The sequence below is a fragment of the Elephantulus edwardii genome, unplaced genomic scaffold (assembly GCF_000299155.1).
Source record: "Elephantulus edwardii isolate Elephantulus edwardi_28Jun2011 unplaced genomic scaffold, EleEdw1.0 scaffold00011, whole genome shotgun sequence".
NCBI lineage: Eukaryota > Metazoa > Chordata > Mammalia > Macroscelidea > Macroscelididae > Elephantulus > Elephantulus edwardii.
Window position 1 is genome coordinate 13,003,861 of NW_006399761.1, and position 13,928 is coordinate 13,017,788.

Below are 13,928 nucleotides of genomic sequence, written 5' to 3' on the forward strand. Positions count from 1 at the left end.
GTCACTCCAAGCCATTCTCATACCTGCACCACAGAGGCCACTAGGACCCCATCCCTGTCTGTGCTCCTGTGTCCCTCTGCGCAGGCCCTTCCTCCTCCCCGCGTTCCACCGTGCAGCCTGCCGGCCCCCTTCAGGGTGGCCGGGCCCCACAGTGGGCAGCTGGGGTGACGGTCCTGTCCCCACAGGATGAGCAGAGTGCCGTGTCCATGCTGAAGAAGCACCAGACCCTGGAGCAGGCCGTGGAGGACTACGCCGAGACAGTGCACCAGCTCTCCAAGACCAGCCGGGCGCTGGTGGCCGACAGCCACCCCGAGAGGTGAGCGGCACGCCGAGAGGCGGCTGTCCTCCCACCACGGGCTGTGTACCCGAGAAGGGGCAGCACCCATCCTGAGTCCCTGGGGAGGCCAGTGTTTGGGGAAGACCATGCCCAGCGTTCTGCGCTGACCAGGCTGAGAGAACCAGGAAGTCACTCTTGTGGGTGACATTCCTGGCCAAGGCCTATTAGAAGGTGAGCGGTGTCATGGGCCAGAAGTCCAGCTCAGTGGAATCAGAGCACTGACCTCCTGAGTGGAAAAGGTCATCCCGTTAACTTAGCCGTTTTTAAGAGGTGTGGTACGCAGGTCTCAGAAAACCCACACTCACTGCTGTGAAGTCTGACCAGCTCACAGCTGACCCTCCTGTGGGATCTCAGAGGGTAAACAGCACGGCGGGAAACTTCACCTTATCTCACAGAGCAGCTGGTGGATTCAAACCACCACCCATTGGATTGGAAGCACAGCCCCCTATCCACTAGGCCACGCCACCAGAGCTCCTGCAGTCATGCTGTGTAGCCTCTAAAGAGGAAGAACTCCCAGGAAGAACAGTAACCCGATTGGATCTTAATCATCAAGTGCTCAGTGCCTTTTTTTAGAAGTGAATAGATGTGAATTCATAGTCCAGTTTCAGAATTTCAGCATTTCCGGCCACATATGTCAACCGGAAGTATCTTTGAGATATTTTACGTTTCCACATTCTTATGTCTCACGGCACTTACTGTCCTGGCCCCCGCCCACCGCCTGTCTTGCAGCGAGCGGATCAGCATGCGGCAGTCCAAGGTGGACAAGCTGTACGCCGGCCTGAAAGACCTGGCGGAGGAGCGGAGAGGCAAGCTGGACGAGAGGCACCGGCTCTTCCAGCTCAACCGGGAGGTGGACGACCTGGAGCAGTGGATCGCCGAGCGGGAGGTGGTGGCCGGCTCGCACGAGCTGGGCCAGGACTACGAGCACGTCACGGCAAGTGGCCGGCCAGCGCTGGGTGGGGCGGCGGGCACAGCGAGGGCTGGGCGGGTGAGCCCTGGGCAGCTCCACCTGTGAGCACATGGACACCTGGGCATGAGGCGGTGATCATGGGTTTGAATTCAGGTTGTATCACCAGATTACTAGACCTTAGTGGGCTGACCTCTGCTCCATCCACCAGTGGGAAAGGAGACGAGGGCCAGGGCCGCGCCCTGATCTCAGGAGTGAGAGGTTAAACCTCACGGTCAGAGGCCTGAGGGCTGTGATCTCAGGTCCCTGAATTCAAGTCCCGTGTGTTCCTTGTTACCTCTCACTCGGGGCAGCCTCCTTCGGGCAATACGTGGTCAGGAGATGCTGCCCAGTGCAGCCTCACATTCTCTCTGCACCGTGGTCAGGAGACGCTGCCCACCACGGCCTCACGTTCTCTCTGCCCCCGTCCCCGCTGCAGATGCTGCAGGAACGCTTCCGGGAATTTGCTCGTGACACCGGGAACATCGGGCAGGAGCGCGTGGACACGGTCAACCACATGGCCGACGAGCTCATCAACTCCGGCCACTCGGATGCCGCCACCATCGCCGAGTGGAAGGACGGCCTGAACGAAGCCTGGGCCGACCTCCTGGAGCTCATCGACACCAGGACCCAGATTCTTGCCGCCTCCTACGAACTGCACAAGTTTTACCACGATGCCAAGGAGATCTTCGGACGCATCCAGGACAAGCACAAGAAGCTCCCCGAGGAGCTGGGGCGCGACCAGAACACGGTGGAGGCCTTGCAGCGCATGCACACCACCTTCGAGCACGACATCCAGGCCCTGGGCACTCAGGTGGGTGCGAGGCGTCCCCCACGCAGTGTCCAGGCTCCACGCTGAGCACCTCCTCGCTGCCTGTCCCCCTCACGACATGCCTCTAAGAGCTGCCGGAGTAAGACACGCACACACGCACCCAGACACGTGCTCTCAGGGGAACGGGTCAGTCCATACAGCTCTGTGTTTGCCACGTTTCCAAATGCTGCCAGCTGTGTGTGTTTACGATTAGAACATAGACAAGCACGTCTGCAAGTTGCAGGCCTTCAGCAGAAGCTTAGATCCTGCCGGCATATCATGACAGAATCATTTCCAAGATAAGGCCCCAAAGACGGGACACAGTTCTCCTGTTTGGTTCTGGGCCTTCTCCCATCTGCAGTGTAAGATAAGGGCTTAGTGTTAAGGAGTTGCACTGCCACCCTAAAGGCACGCTGTTCAAATCCACCCGGGTAAAGATGTGCAGCCTCCTCCTGCGTGATTAAACCCTCTGCAGACCTGCTGGAGGGTCAGCTGTGAGGCCACTCTGACGCAGCAGTGCGTAACAATAGAGAGATGACACAGATTGTACGTGAAAGTGTAAACCAGCTTTGTTTCTCAGTCTCTGCATTTTTCTAGTCTCTTGATTGGAACCATTTCTTTATTTCATGGTCCAAGGGAAGGCATTGTTACTAAAGATAACAGGCCTGAATGTATCTGAGAAGTCCTTATCGGCTGAGAGCCTGTGTATGATCTTGTTCAGGCTCCCGTTTAGAGCCAGAGAACAAATACTGACTTTTTTTAGATGCATGTCGTCTGTCGCAGTAACTCGGCGCTGCAGTGGAAAGTACACCCTATAGGAATGAGTGGGCATGACTTTGTCCAGTACGTTTTTTTTACGTACAAAATAAGTAGCCCAGGTTCGTCCCTGGACTGAAACAGGCTGGCGCTGGCCGTCAGCTCACCGTTCATGTTTTCGAGTCCCCAGCTAGGTGGTTCTCTGGAGAGACACACAGAATGTAGGAGAGCCCGCCCTGGACCGTGAGGGTCTCCCTAGCTCTGTGAGCAGCTGCCGTGTGAAGCATGGTCAGCTTTGCCTTCAGTGACTCTCGTTCCACACGGGGCCCTGGGTCTCGTGTGGCAGCACAGAGAGTCAGGCTGCAGTCTGGTGTGGGTAAGAACACCGACGCTGGTTGACTCGAGGCCTCTTCCTGTCCCTGTGCAAGTTTCATTTACCTTTAAGCTTCATTTCCCTAAAGCTTTGAGGATTGAGGTTGCTGCTTGCCAAACTCAGGATATAACAAAGTTCTAGACATTTAACAGTATGAGTGTTTTATAACTCTTTTAATTCTTTATATTAAGAGTATAATTCTTTTTATATACTAAAAGCTCAAGGAAACGTGGAATGCCTAGAGATGAAGTTAGAAAACAACTTTTACCCGCAGCAGGTGTTGGCTTTGCATGTGTGTAATTCTGCTGTTCTAAAATTGGAAGAGACTCCGCTGGTGATGATGTTGGTCCCTGACTTTCTTGCTAATTCCATTCCTCTCTGTGAGGCTCAAAGAGGTGAGGGACCCTGATAAGGTCCAGTAACACCCTGGACACGAGTCCCTTCCCTCAAGTCTGACTGACAGTCTCCACCTCTCCTCGCCCACTGGACCAGCCATCACTTCCGTGACGAGGAACTGGAAAAGTATGTGCGATCCTTGTGCAATTGTTGACCTTGGATAAGCTTGTTTTGACAGGATTAGACCAGAAGGAAAGGCCCTAGGCAGAAGCTCCCAGAAAGCTCATGGCCACTCCTTCCTTGCCCATTGCTCTCAGGCCAACTTCACTTGTTTTCATTTCCCTGAGGTGGACAGTGGGGACACACCCAGGGTTAGTCCCTGGGGACCCTCCAAAACAGTGGGTTCCTGTGGGAGTTTTCACTGGTGCTGTCCTCCACCTTGGTTTTGTCACTAGAGCATATGAGAAACAACTAGGATTACAGAAAAAAGGTTATTAGTGTTTACTTACTTACTTGGAAAAAATCTGATTAGTGGTATAGGAAATTAGCTTCTTGGAAATTCCTCAGAAACGTCCTCATTGTAAATTTGGGTTGTAACAGAATTGGGGCATAATTAGAGTGTCTCCCCCAGAGTTTCTGAGGAGCAGAAAATCTCATCTAGGAAGCTTTCCGTTCCGTGAATTCTTTATCGTCTTTGGCACCATCACCCATCACTTGTGGTGATGGTGTTATTATGTGCCATCAAGTCGCTTGCTTCAATTAATTTGACTGTATTAAGGTTGGTAACCCAGTTGAATCAGGCACCCCGAAAATTAAAAGATACCAAATGCATGACACCACAGTTATGTGTGAGCATGGGCTGACCCTATGTACAACAGCCCTAAACCTTGCTCTGTCCTGTGCCAATCGCACTGCCTCTGACACTCCCATCCCAATTACCCCAGTCACTGAAGCAATCCACCTCATAGAGGGTCTTCCTCTCTTGCACCATCCTTCTACCCACCCAAGCATGATGTCCCTCTCCAAGGACTGATCCCTCTTTGCAACATGTCCAAAGTATGTCAGACGAAGCTTCAGAATCCTTGTCTCCAAGGAGCAGCCTGGCATCACCCTCTCCAGGACAACCTGTTCATTTTTTTAGCAGTCCATTGTACATTCAATACTCTTCTCCAGCACCAAAGCTCAAAGGCACTTGGTGATAGAATTTCCAAAACCCACCCGCCGCAGGCCCTGTCTCATATGCTGCTCCCCTGACACACGAGGTCGCTGTGAGAGCATCTGTAGGCACTTCTGTTTTCTTTCATTTTGGGGGGAAGGTCTGGTGGTGTGGGTCGCCAGAGTGTGTGCTGCTAACCCCAAGGGGCCCCCCCCCCCTTTGGAGGTTCAAGCCCATCAGCTGTTTCCAGGGGAAAAAAGATGGTCAACAGTCTCCTCCACTGTGATTTGCAGCCTCAGAAAACCCCCTCGAGGGCCAGCTGTGAGGCAGCGTTTCTTTATTTTTTTCAAATATCTTGTGATTTTGTGAGAGTTAACACAGCAAGTTCTGCTCCCATTGACCAATTTGTCCCCAGATTTTTCTCACTCCCAACTTTGTTTGGGTTTGCTTTCATCTGGCTTCTCTGCCCTCACCCCCTTCTACCCTTCTCACCTTTACAGGAAGCATGCTGACCCTTTGAGCTCAAACGTGTTTCCCCCTTTTATTCAGTAACGCAGTTCTTGCAGGAGTATTCCTTTTTAGTCTGTTATTTGATTGGAAGGTGGGAGGTAGGAGCAGTTTCAGCCCAGTGTTTAGAGGGCGGTGGGCTCAGGGGACCCCGGTCTCTGCCCGTCGTGCACATGTCCTGGGAACACTGACTGACATATCTGGGCAGGATAGGGCAGAAGCAGTGGGGACCAGGCGTGGAGTTCTCACCTGGCGTCTCCCTCCTGGCCCCACAGGTAAGGCAGCTGCAGGAGGACGCTGCCCGGCTGCAGGCCGCCTACGCCGGCGACAAGGCCGACGACATCCAGAAACGGGAGAACGAGGTCCTGGAGGCCTGGAAGGCGCTGCTGGATGCTTGTGAGGGCCGCAGGGTGCGGCTGGTGGACACGGGGGACAAGTTCCGCTTCTTCAGCATGGTGCGTGACCTCATGTTGTGGATGGAGGACGTCATCCGGCAGATCGAGGCTCAGGAGAAGCCACGGTAATGCTCCGGGTCTGCAGGAGGGTGGCCTGCTGTCCCAGGTCAGCTCATACACGGAATCTTCCAGAGAGAACCATGCTCTTGTTGGGGGGCGGGGGTTAGAGACATTCTGGGAAGAACTGCCTCTGCCATGACGGGGGACCTGGTGTCATCAAGTCTGTCAAGGCCTTCCTCGTCCTTCCCATCCCTGTCCCTGTGCCCACCTGGGCCATGTACCCACCTGTGAGCCTCCTGCACCCATGACAGACCCCACCTCGTGGGCATAGGTGCTGCTTTTTCTTGTTTGTTCCATCCCTCACACATGTTACAATAAGCCGCCACTTACCACACCCTGTTACTCTGTGTCACTTGGGCATAAAGCCGCCACTATTTACTCATTCCTGAGGCTGTCGGTGTGTGCCTTCGTGGGGCCTTCTGTGCAGTGTTTGTAATTACAGGTTTATGATGTAATAACTGTCCCCTTTCGCCTTGTTTTGTGCAAAAGAGAAGTGAGTAATAGAGGAATAAGCAGACAGACATGTCCTGTAATTGCAGTGACCTCCATGAGGAGGGATTTTTTTTGGTAGTGTTTTCTTTTTTCCACATGATCGTGTTTTCCTGGATGTGTGCGCTCGGGGAAGTAGGTTTGCTCACGAGGCTTTCTGACCACTAACCCCCGAGTTGGCGTGTCAGCAGATTCCCGCTCCGTCTGTTGATGCCCGGACGGGGAAGCTGCTCTTCAAGAGAACACACGTGTCCTCAGCTCTGGTGGGCACACCTGCTCTTAACCCTGTGCCTCCGGCAGCCCGTGGTTCTTATGACCCCAACCCAGCACCGATTTTGAGCCGTTCAGGCATCCCTCAAAGTGAATGCAGTGCCACGTTCTCAGTGTGTCCTCGGCTCCGCCGTCGCTGAGCCCTGGCCCGCGACGGACCAGAGGAACACTTGCCCCCATGCAGATTATGTGTTCTAAGCCCCATGCGTTTAGCGGAATAGCTTGCTCTGCTGACAGAGGTGTGACTTGTCGACTTTTCAGGGACGTGTCGTCTGTTGAACTATTAATGAATAACCATCAAGGTATCAAAGCTGAGATCGATGCTCGGAATGACAGTTTCACGACCTGCATTGAGCTTGGGAAATCCCTGTTGGCGAGGAAACACTACGCATCAGAGGAGGTAGGCCGCGTGGCTGAGAGTGAGATGACCTGGGAGGGGGGGGCGCTGACCACCACGCACGGGGACACGGGTCCAAGTACCCCGTGCACACACACTAACACTGCTGCACAACTCCGTGACTCCTTTTTCTTTGCTCTGTGTCTCTATCAGAATACTTTTTCAGACCCAGAGGCAGTGATTGGTGGCTCAGGGGACAGTGTCGAGGGCCCCTATCTCTCTCTTGTTCTTGACTATCAGCCTTTAGCTCACGTGGGATTGGTGTCCTCTCATGTCTGGGTGGGGATTCCTGTCAGATGGTGATGGTGACCAGGGCGATGTGTGTGCTTCCCCCCAAGCAGAATGAATGTCCTTTCAGAGGGTTTGGGCTCTGCCCCTGACTGTCTCCCTTTTCCCAAATTTCTGACTGCAGGGCACTCCAGAGTCTGGTGGAGGGTAGAGTACATCACGGGCCTCTTTGAGAGGCATCCCCTGGTGGAAGGCCCAGCGCCTGTCCTCCGCTCTCTCTCCCCTCATCAGACAGCTCTGGGGTGATCCCTGACTTACTGTTCGGTTTGACAGAAAAGTGTCTTTGCCTTGTGTATGAGGGGAGACCAGGGAAGGGGGTGACACAAGGAAGACGAGGTCCAGCGTATTAACGTGTCCCACCTTCTTCTTTCTTCACAGATCAAGGAAAGGTTACTGCAGTTGACGGAAAAGAGAAAAGAAATGATTGACAAGTGGGAAGACCGATGGGAGTGGTTGAGACTGAGTAAGGAGTTATGCGTGGTTTGCTTGGTCCTCTCTGGGTGTCCCGCAAAAGCACCTTATTTCCCAGCTTTTCATTAGCATAACGTTACGATGAATGAGCTCTGAAGTTGCGAGCGCTTCAGATGCTAAAGCCCCGGGTTCATGCCGAGTACTGTTTTCAAGAAGTGCTCTGTGGTATGGCCATAGATTCTCATCAGTGACCCCGTATTGTGGGTGGTCTAGTGTGATGTCTTGGGATGAGGTGACTCAGTTTCCCTCCAGGACAGCACAGGTGAGAGCTCCCATCCCTGTTATCTCTAAGAGGACCTGAGTAGAAGGTCGAAGGTTGGCCTGACTATAGTTACTAAAAGAACATGTTTTTAGAGTTGGGTTTTTGAAGAACGATGAAGAATATTAAAATAGAAGCTGGTGTTGGTTAAGAATTTGCACTTAAGAATAATAAGCCCTAAAAACCGAATTTGGCACCATTCTAAATATTTTTTAAAATATTTTTTAAAAAGTATTTATTCTCTACCACGGCCCTGTGAGACAGGCTCTATTCTTAATCCTTATTTTAGGAAGAAACCCATGAGTCCCCAGAGAGTCTATAAAATTGGGAAGAGCATTTCGTGATTGGCATCAATTACACACTTTGCCAACCTGGGCTCAGGGCTCAAGGCTCGGTTCTTGTGTTATCCACTACCTAGAAGCAGCATCCAGAGGTGTGTAAAAGACTAGTGAAGGTGCCCTCTCCCCCTGCTGGACCCCAAGGGGTCTCAGGAATGTCTCTGACAAGGTTTCTGAGGAGAATTTCGTCTTAAACTGAAAATCCTCAGCCCTCCTTCAGTTCTGTTCACCATTGCGCACTTGCTTTGAGCCAGGCACCGGGCTGTGTCCTTTCCCGGTCCCTGGTGTTGAGCTGTTGAATGCGATGTGTCTTCCCTGCGAGGTAATAGTAGCACCTTCCCCCCGTGGCCCCTGGAGGGCGATGAAAGATGACAGCCAGCCAGCTTCAGGCCCTGCTTCCTTTGGAGATACTGATGCTGTCTGTAGGCGTCATAGCCATTTCTTCATGAGATGCAGTCAAATGAGCGTTAACAGCAGCACGGCCCTGGCTCCTCACCTGCCCCCCACCTGCACGGGGAGTCGTGCTTTCTCTTGTTTGTGAGCAGAGAAACTGGAGGGAGTTCAAGCTAGCGCCGTAGCCTGTATTGTCCCACGTCCTCCAGGGCGTCCCCGACCTTCCCTCCCTCACTAGACGGATTGACCCAGTGGCAGCACAGTGGCTCCGGCGTGTCAGAGACGATGAGGATGGTGCCAGATGGAGCAAGGGTCACCATGAGCCCTGGTCAGCTCGATGGCGCTGGACAAGAAAAAGAGTGACATATGTCAGCAGCAATTCTTTCATGATTGCTGTCTGAGACTGCTCAAATAGGGTTTCCTGGGCTGTGTCACACAGTCTTACGGGAGCAGGTCGTAATTCCTGTCTCCTGCTATGAGCCGCTGGTATATTGAAAATGCTGGTCCTTTAAAAAAAAATCCTGGTCTTTCAGTTAGCAGCCAAGTGTAGAATCATTGATCATTGTGCCACCAGCTCTCTCATACCAGTTATGTGCTGAAATAGTATTAAGAGACGCTTCACCTGCTCCTTTTTAATGCGTGTGGCTAACAGGAATGTTAGGAGCTGCCTGCGGGCCCTGCCCACTGTAGACGATGCCCATCTGGGTGCAGTGTCCCCGCGCCTGCCACCAGGTGGAGTCAGGCCACGGTGGCTCAGTCCTCCTCCTGTCCCCTCCCGTCCCCGTGCAGTTTTGGAGGTCCATCAGTTCTCCAGGGACGCCAGCGTCGCCGAGGCCTGGCTGCTGGGGCAGGAGCCCTACCTGTCAAGCCGAGAGATCGGCCAGAGCGTGGACGAGGTGGAGAAGCTCATCAAGCGTCACGAGGCCTTTGAAAAGTCAGCAGCCACCTGGGACGAGAGGTTCTCCGCCTTGGAAAGGTTGACGACAGTAAGTGGCCAGCTTCTGGTCAGGGGCCTCGGCTTCCTGGTGGCCTCCTGGACAGGGGGGTCCGCATCATTGCCCAGTGAAAGCAGTGTGGCCGACGGAAGTTAGTGGCTTTCCTGGTACAGGGCCTGGTACATGGCCTCATTCACCTCCAGGGCACCTCTGTCCAGTCACCTAGGACCATGTGAGGGGTGTGATTTGCTCTTTCAATCTGCTTTTTCTCTCCCACATCTCTTTCCTAGAAGCTTTGATTTCTAGGGGGAAGACTCTGAGGTTTTGGGGATTTTCCCCCCCCAGAATTTTTTAAATAGAATTTCCATCCAGCACTGGCTAGAGTCCAGGCCATTGAAAGATTGTCTCCCCTTCCCTCTGCACTGGAGTGAATGCAGAGGCCTCCCTTGGCCTGGCTCCACGGGGCTTCTTCTCTCCCAGGACTTCGCTCTCCTAGTTGCAAACTGGTCATCAACCATTTTCCAAATCGCTCTCTCTTTCAAATGTGTGTAATTCTGGGGATTTTAAACATCCTGTGAACTTACGGGGACTTTCTGTGGTCTGTGCATACTGGCTTCATTTCAGTCACACCCCTCTCGGGCAGTTGATGTGGTGCCTCTTTTAACCACACGTAAGCCCCCGTCACTGTCTCAGCGGGGTCCCTGAGCTCTGGTGGGGAATCGGTGTAAGGAAGTGGAGAGCCGAGTGGCCGATTGTGAAATTAAATACGAGGTCACAGGAGCCACCCTGGCAGCTGATGGGCGAGATCCGAAGGCTGTTTTCCTCGGGGTGCTGGGGCTTGTGTGTGGACAGCACAGGCGGACGGGCACCCTGGGGGTCTCGTGGGGCCCGGGCTCTACTGAGTGTCCCTGTATCCCCACAGTTGGAGCTACTGGAAGTGCGCAGACAGCAGGAGGAAGAGGAAAGGAAGAGGCGGCCGCCTTCCCCGGAGCCGAGCACGAAGGTGTCAGAGGAGGCCGAGTCCCAGCAGTGGTGAGTCCACACCTGCGGGCGAGCAGTGAGGGGTCAGCCCTGGGGGCCCCTCATCTGACGCTGGCCATGCAGGCTCGCCTCATGCCCTTCCAAGACGTTATTTCTGTGCACAGTTAGGATCAGCATAGTCACCCCGAATAACTTTGGGGGACACTGGGGTGCTTGCACTACCCAAGTCACAGATCTGAAACATAGACCTCCCTCTTAAGTGCGCACACACATAGACCTCCTTCAGATTATAAATGGACCAGCTGAACCTCACCCGTTTGGGTTTAGAGGGTCAGTGGACACGCCTTTCTTCCTAAGCGTTGCTGACTTGACCCTTAGAGGCAGGGATCGCGTCCCGTTCTGCAGAGCGCACAGCGTCGCTGTGTAAGGGCTCCACCAGTCCCGTTACGCACCTGGGGTGGGGGACACCCCCCCTGTGAGGCCAGCCAGAGCCCCTGTGTCAGCCAGTCAATTCCAGCCCATGGCCGCCCCTCCTGGGGCCTCTGAGGCTACAAACCTTCACAGGAGGAGAGAGCCTGCCGCCTCCCTCCCTCGGATTGCACACCTGGTGCATTCGAACTTCTGACCTTGGGGTTAGCAGCCCGGAACATAACACACCATGCCCCCAGAGCTCCTTCCTTCCTTCCTTCCCCAGCGGCTGCTGGGCATGCGTGGAGATATCCAGCCTAAATAACCGACTAGATTATGTAAACGGGGGTTAAGTGGGTTTTCAAGGGAGGATGTTTGTTGTGAAACTGATGCCCCCCCTTCTTGTTTTCTTTCCCCTTCTCGTTCTCCCTCCTCCCACCCCCTCCTCCTTTGTCCCCTCGCCCAACAGGGACACCTCCAAAGGAGAGCAAGTTTCCCAGAACGGTTTGCCGGCCGAGCAAGGATCTCCACGGGTTAGTTACCGCTCTCAAACCTACCAAAACTACAAAAACTTTAATAGCAGACGGCCAGCCAGCGACCAGCCCAGGTCGGGACTCTGAGGCCCGCTCCCGTCTGTCAAGATTCACACCCTTCCAGATCCTGTTGGTCTGACCTTCTGACTCCCACCTCACCCACCGTGTTACCTTTTTTTTTTTTACTTACTCCATCACCCTCCTTGGTTCCATGTCTGTTTGCGTTTAATCCATGTTGATTTTTAGTCTTTTTTTTTTTTAACTGACACGTGCTCAGTTTGCCTTAAGGCGACACACTTATATATTTTTTTTGTTAATTTATTGTGAGCTTTTTACTTTATCAAGATTTTACAGCGAAAACCTTACATGAGTAATTGAAATTAAATGAGATTACTGCAGTAATGAAGATGAAAACTAGAGCCCGACAGGTATGACCCATCCAGTTATACTAACAGGGTGCAGTCCCGTGCTGTACGTGGCCCACTGTGCAGTTGCTATTAACCTGGTGGAAGGTAACGGGTGAACCACAGCCGTTTAGTCGTGGCTCGGAAGGCTGGTGGACGAGGAGCGAGAGGTTTTGTGCTGAAATTCTGCTGTGCGACATTCCATGAAGGACACATTCATGTACATAACAAAAAAAAGAGGGAAGTTGCATCTGATTGGGAAGCTCAGGATTCTAAACATTTTGAGACCCTCAAGTCATTTTGTCCCTTTTTTACAAACGAGTTCTTCTTTCCCTACAAGTCCTGCGTTGAGAGCCCTGGGCCTTCATTGGCAGCAGATGGTACCACCAGGGTCCACGGGCATAAGATGCTGCTGATGGCTTGTCCTACCAGCTCCTGGGTCCCTGTGGGCACCATCCGTGGGCACTGTGGCAGGTGACGGCCGTTCACAGCATCTGTTCCAAACCGCTGCCTGGCAGCCCCCCCTGGCCTGGCCTGTCCATTCAGTCAGTGGCTTCAGGGTGTCAGATGGTTTCAGTTTTCCCAACCCGTGGAGCAAAAGCTATTCCTGCTTACTTGAACAGTGCCCCTATGGCCTGTCCCTGGGTGCACGTGTGGCCCCCTCGCTTCAGCAGGGACCTCTGATGGACCTCCTGATGCATGTTTTCCACCCCACACTCCCCCATTTTCTTGGGAGGGCATTCACCACCACACTAGCAGGACTTGAAAAGGTTTAACAGAAAAATCCTGTTCCCTAGGAATAAACGCCGACGCGAGAGGCAGTCTCGTGGTACTGACACAATCCAAATCCATGTGGCATCCACACCCCGTGCGACATTCATTCCCTTGCTCATTTGCCATATTTAGATGTGTTAGTGGAATCAGAAACCTGTTTTGATACGTGCTCTCCATGAGTTAAGTCTGATTTGTCTTTTCATTTCGTGATGCATGTCTTCTTTTTTCTTTTCTTTTGTCAGGATAACATCATATAGCATCTTGTTTGTTTTTCCATATCTCTATGTACATACCTATCTACCTGAAGCTGTAGATGGGTATATAGATAGATGCCAAGAAGCTCATGTTCTGGGGTTAGTGTGCACCATTATTGGGTCTCTGCCCTAAAAAGACACCAGAATCTCTGAGGAAGTTGCTGCCTGTCTTTGGTCAGTAAAGGAGCCCTGGTGTGTGTTTCTGGTTCCAAATCCTGATTGTGTGTGTTTGTCATTATCTATATGTATATATGTGATATTTCCATATATATATATTTAAATTTTGTATTACCAGGGCTGATACCCAGTTTTATGGACTTTTTTTTACATATCCAGAAGACCAAACACAAAACCAAAAAAGCAACCGACAATGTACTCATGCTTGATGCTTTGGGCATTTGCTATTTGTCATGCCCAGTGTTATCTAAATTTTAAAACTCACATAATTTACCAGAACAAATTTGTCTAATTGTACTAGAAACAAATTAAAAAATATTCTCGTTTTTAAATTTAAAAAAAAAAAATTTTTAAAAAAATGGAACAACTATGGTGCAGAGGCTCAAGTTAATGAACTTGGAAATAGTGTTGCTGCACACACCTGGGAAGCCAGTGGAGTGTTTCTAGTGCGACTAGCTGTCCTGTTGCCTCACATCCTAACTGGACTCCCCTCGGTGTGCCCAGCCGTTAACTGGACTAATTGCTGGAGAGAAGCAGCGTGGGGTAGGCAGGCCGGCGGGCGGGCAGGGCGCTGTGTCCCAGGTGTTCACTGTTTGAGCATCGCACTGTGATTTGCTTTTGATGTCTGTCTTTAATGGTGTGTTGTCCATTAGCATGCTTAAAGCACATATGTCCATTAAAATTCAATTTGTTCCTTTTATTTCCCCTTTGTTTTCTTAGTTAGCAGTTCATTTGCCTCACCATTAATCCTCTCTGCATCCTGGTTTGGGGTGTTTGTTTGTTTTGGGTTTTTTTTTTTTTTTCTCTTTCCCCCTCCCCC

At 52.2% G+C, this 13,928-nt stretch overlaps 1 protein-coding gene across 3 annotated transcripts in view; it reads left to right on the forward strand.

Annotated features, from left to right (window-relative positions):
• The window catches only part of SPTBN1 (spectrin, beta, non-erythrocytic 1), a 166,285-nt gene that overhangs the window by 146,017 nt on the left and 6,340 nt on the right, over window positions 1–13,928 (forward strand). Inside the window, exons 23-31 of one of the 3 annotated variants that reach the window (XM_006880924.1) lie at window positions 175–316; window positions 1,067–1,271; window positions 1,723–2,097; window positions 5,498–5,742; window positions 6,758–6,896; window positions 7,560–7,644; window positions 9,432–9,628; window positions 10,500–10,609; window positions 11,436–11,499. In XM_006880924.1, the coding sequence (XP_006880986.1) occupies window positions 175–316; window positions 1,067–1,271; window positions 1,723–2,097; window positions 5,498–5,742; window positions 6,758–6,896; window positions 7,560–7,644; window positions 9,432–9,628; window positions 10,500–10,609; window positions 11,436–11,499 (1,562 nt within the window). Of the gene's footprint in view, window positions 1–174; window positions 317–1,066; window positions 1,272–1,722; window positions 2,098–5,497; window positions 5,743–6,757; window positions 6,897–7,559; window positions 7,645–9,431; window positions 9,629–10,499; window positions 10,610–11,435; window positions 11,629–13,928 lie in introns of those variants that run through there. The other 2 variants (XM_006880923.1, XM_006880925.1) reach the window with 2 other exon arrangements.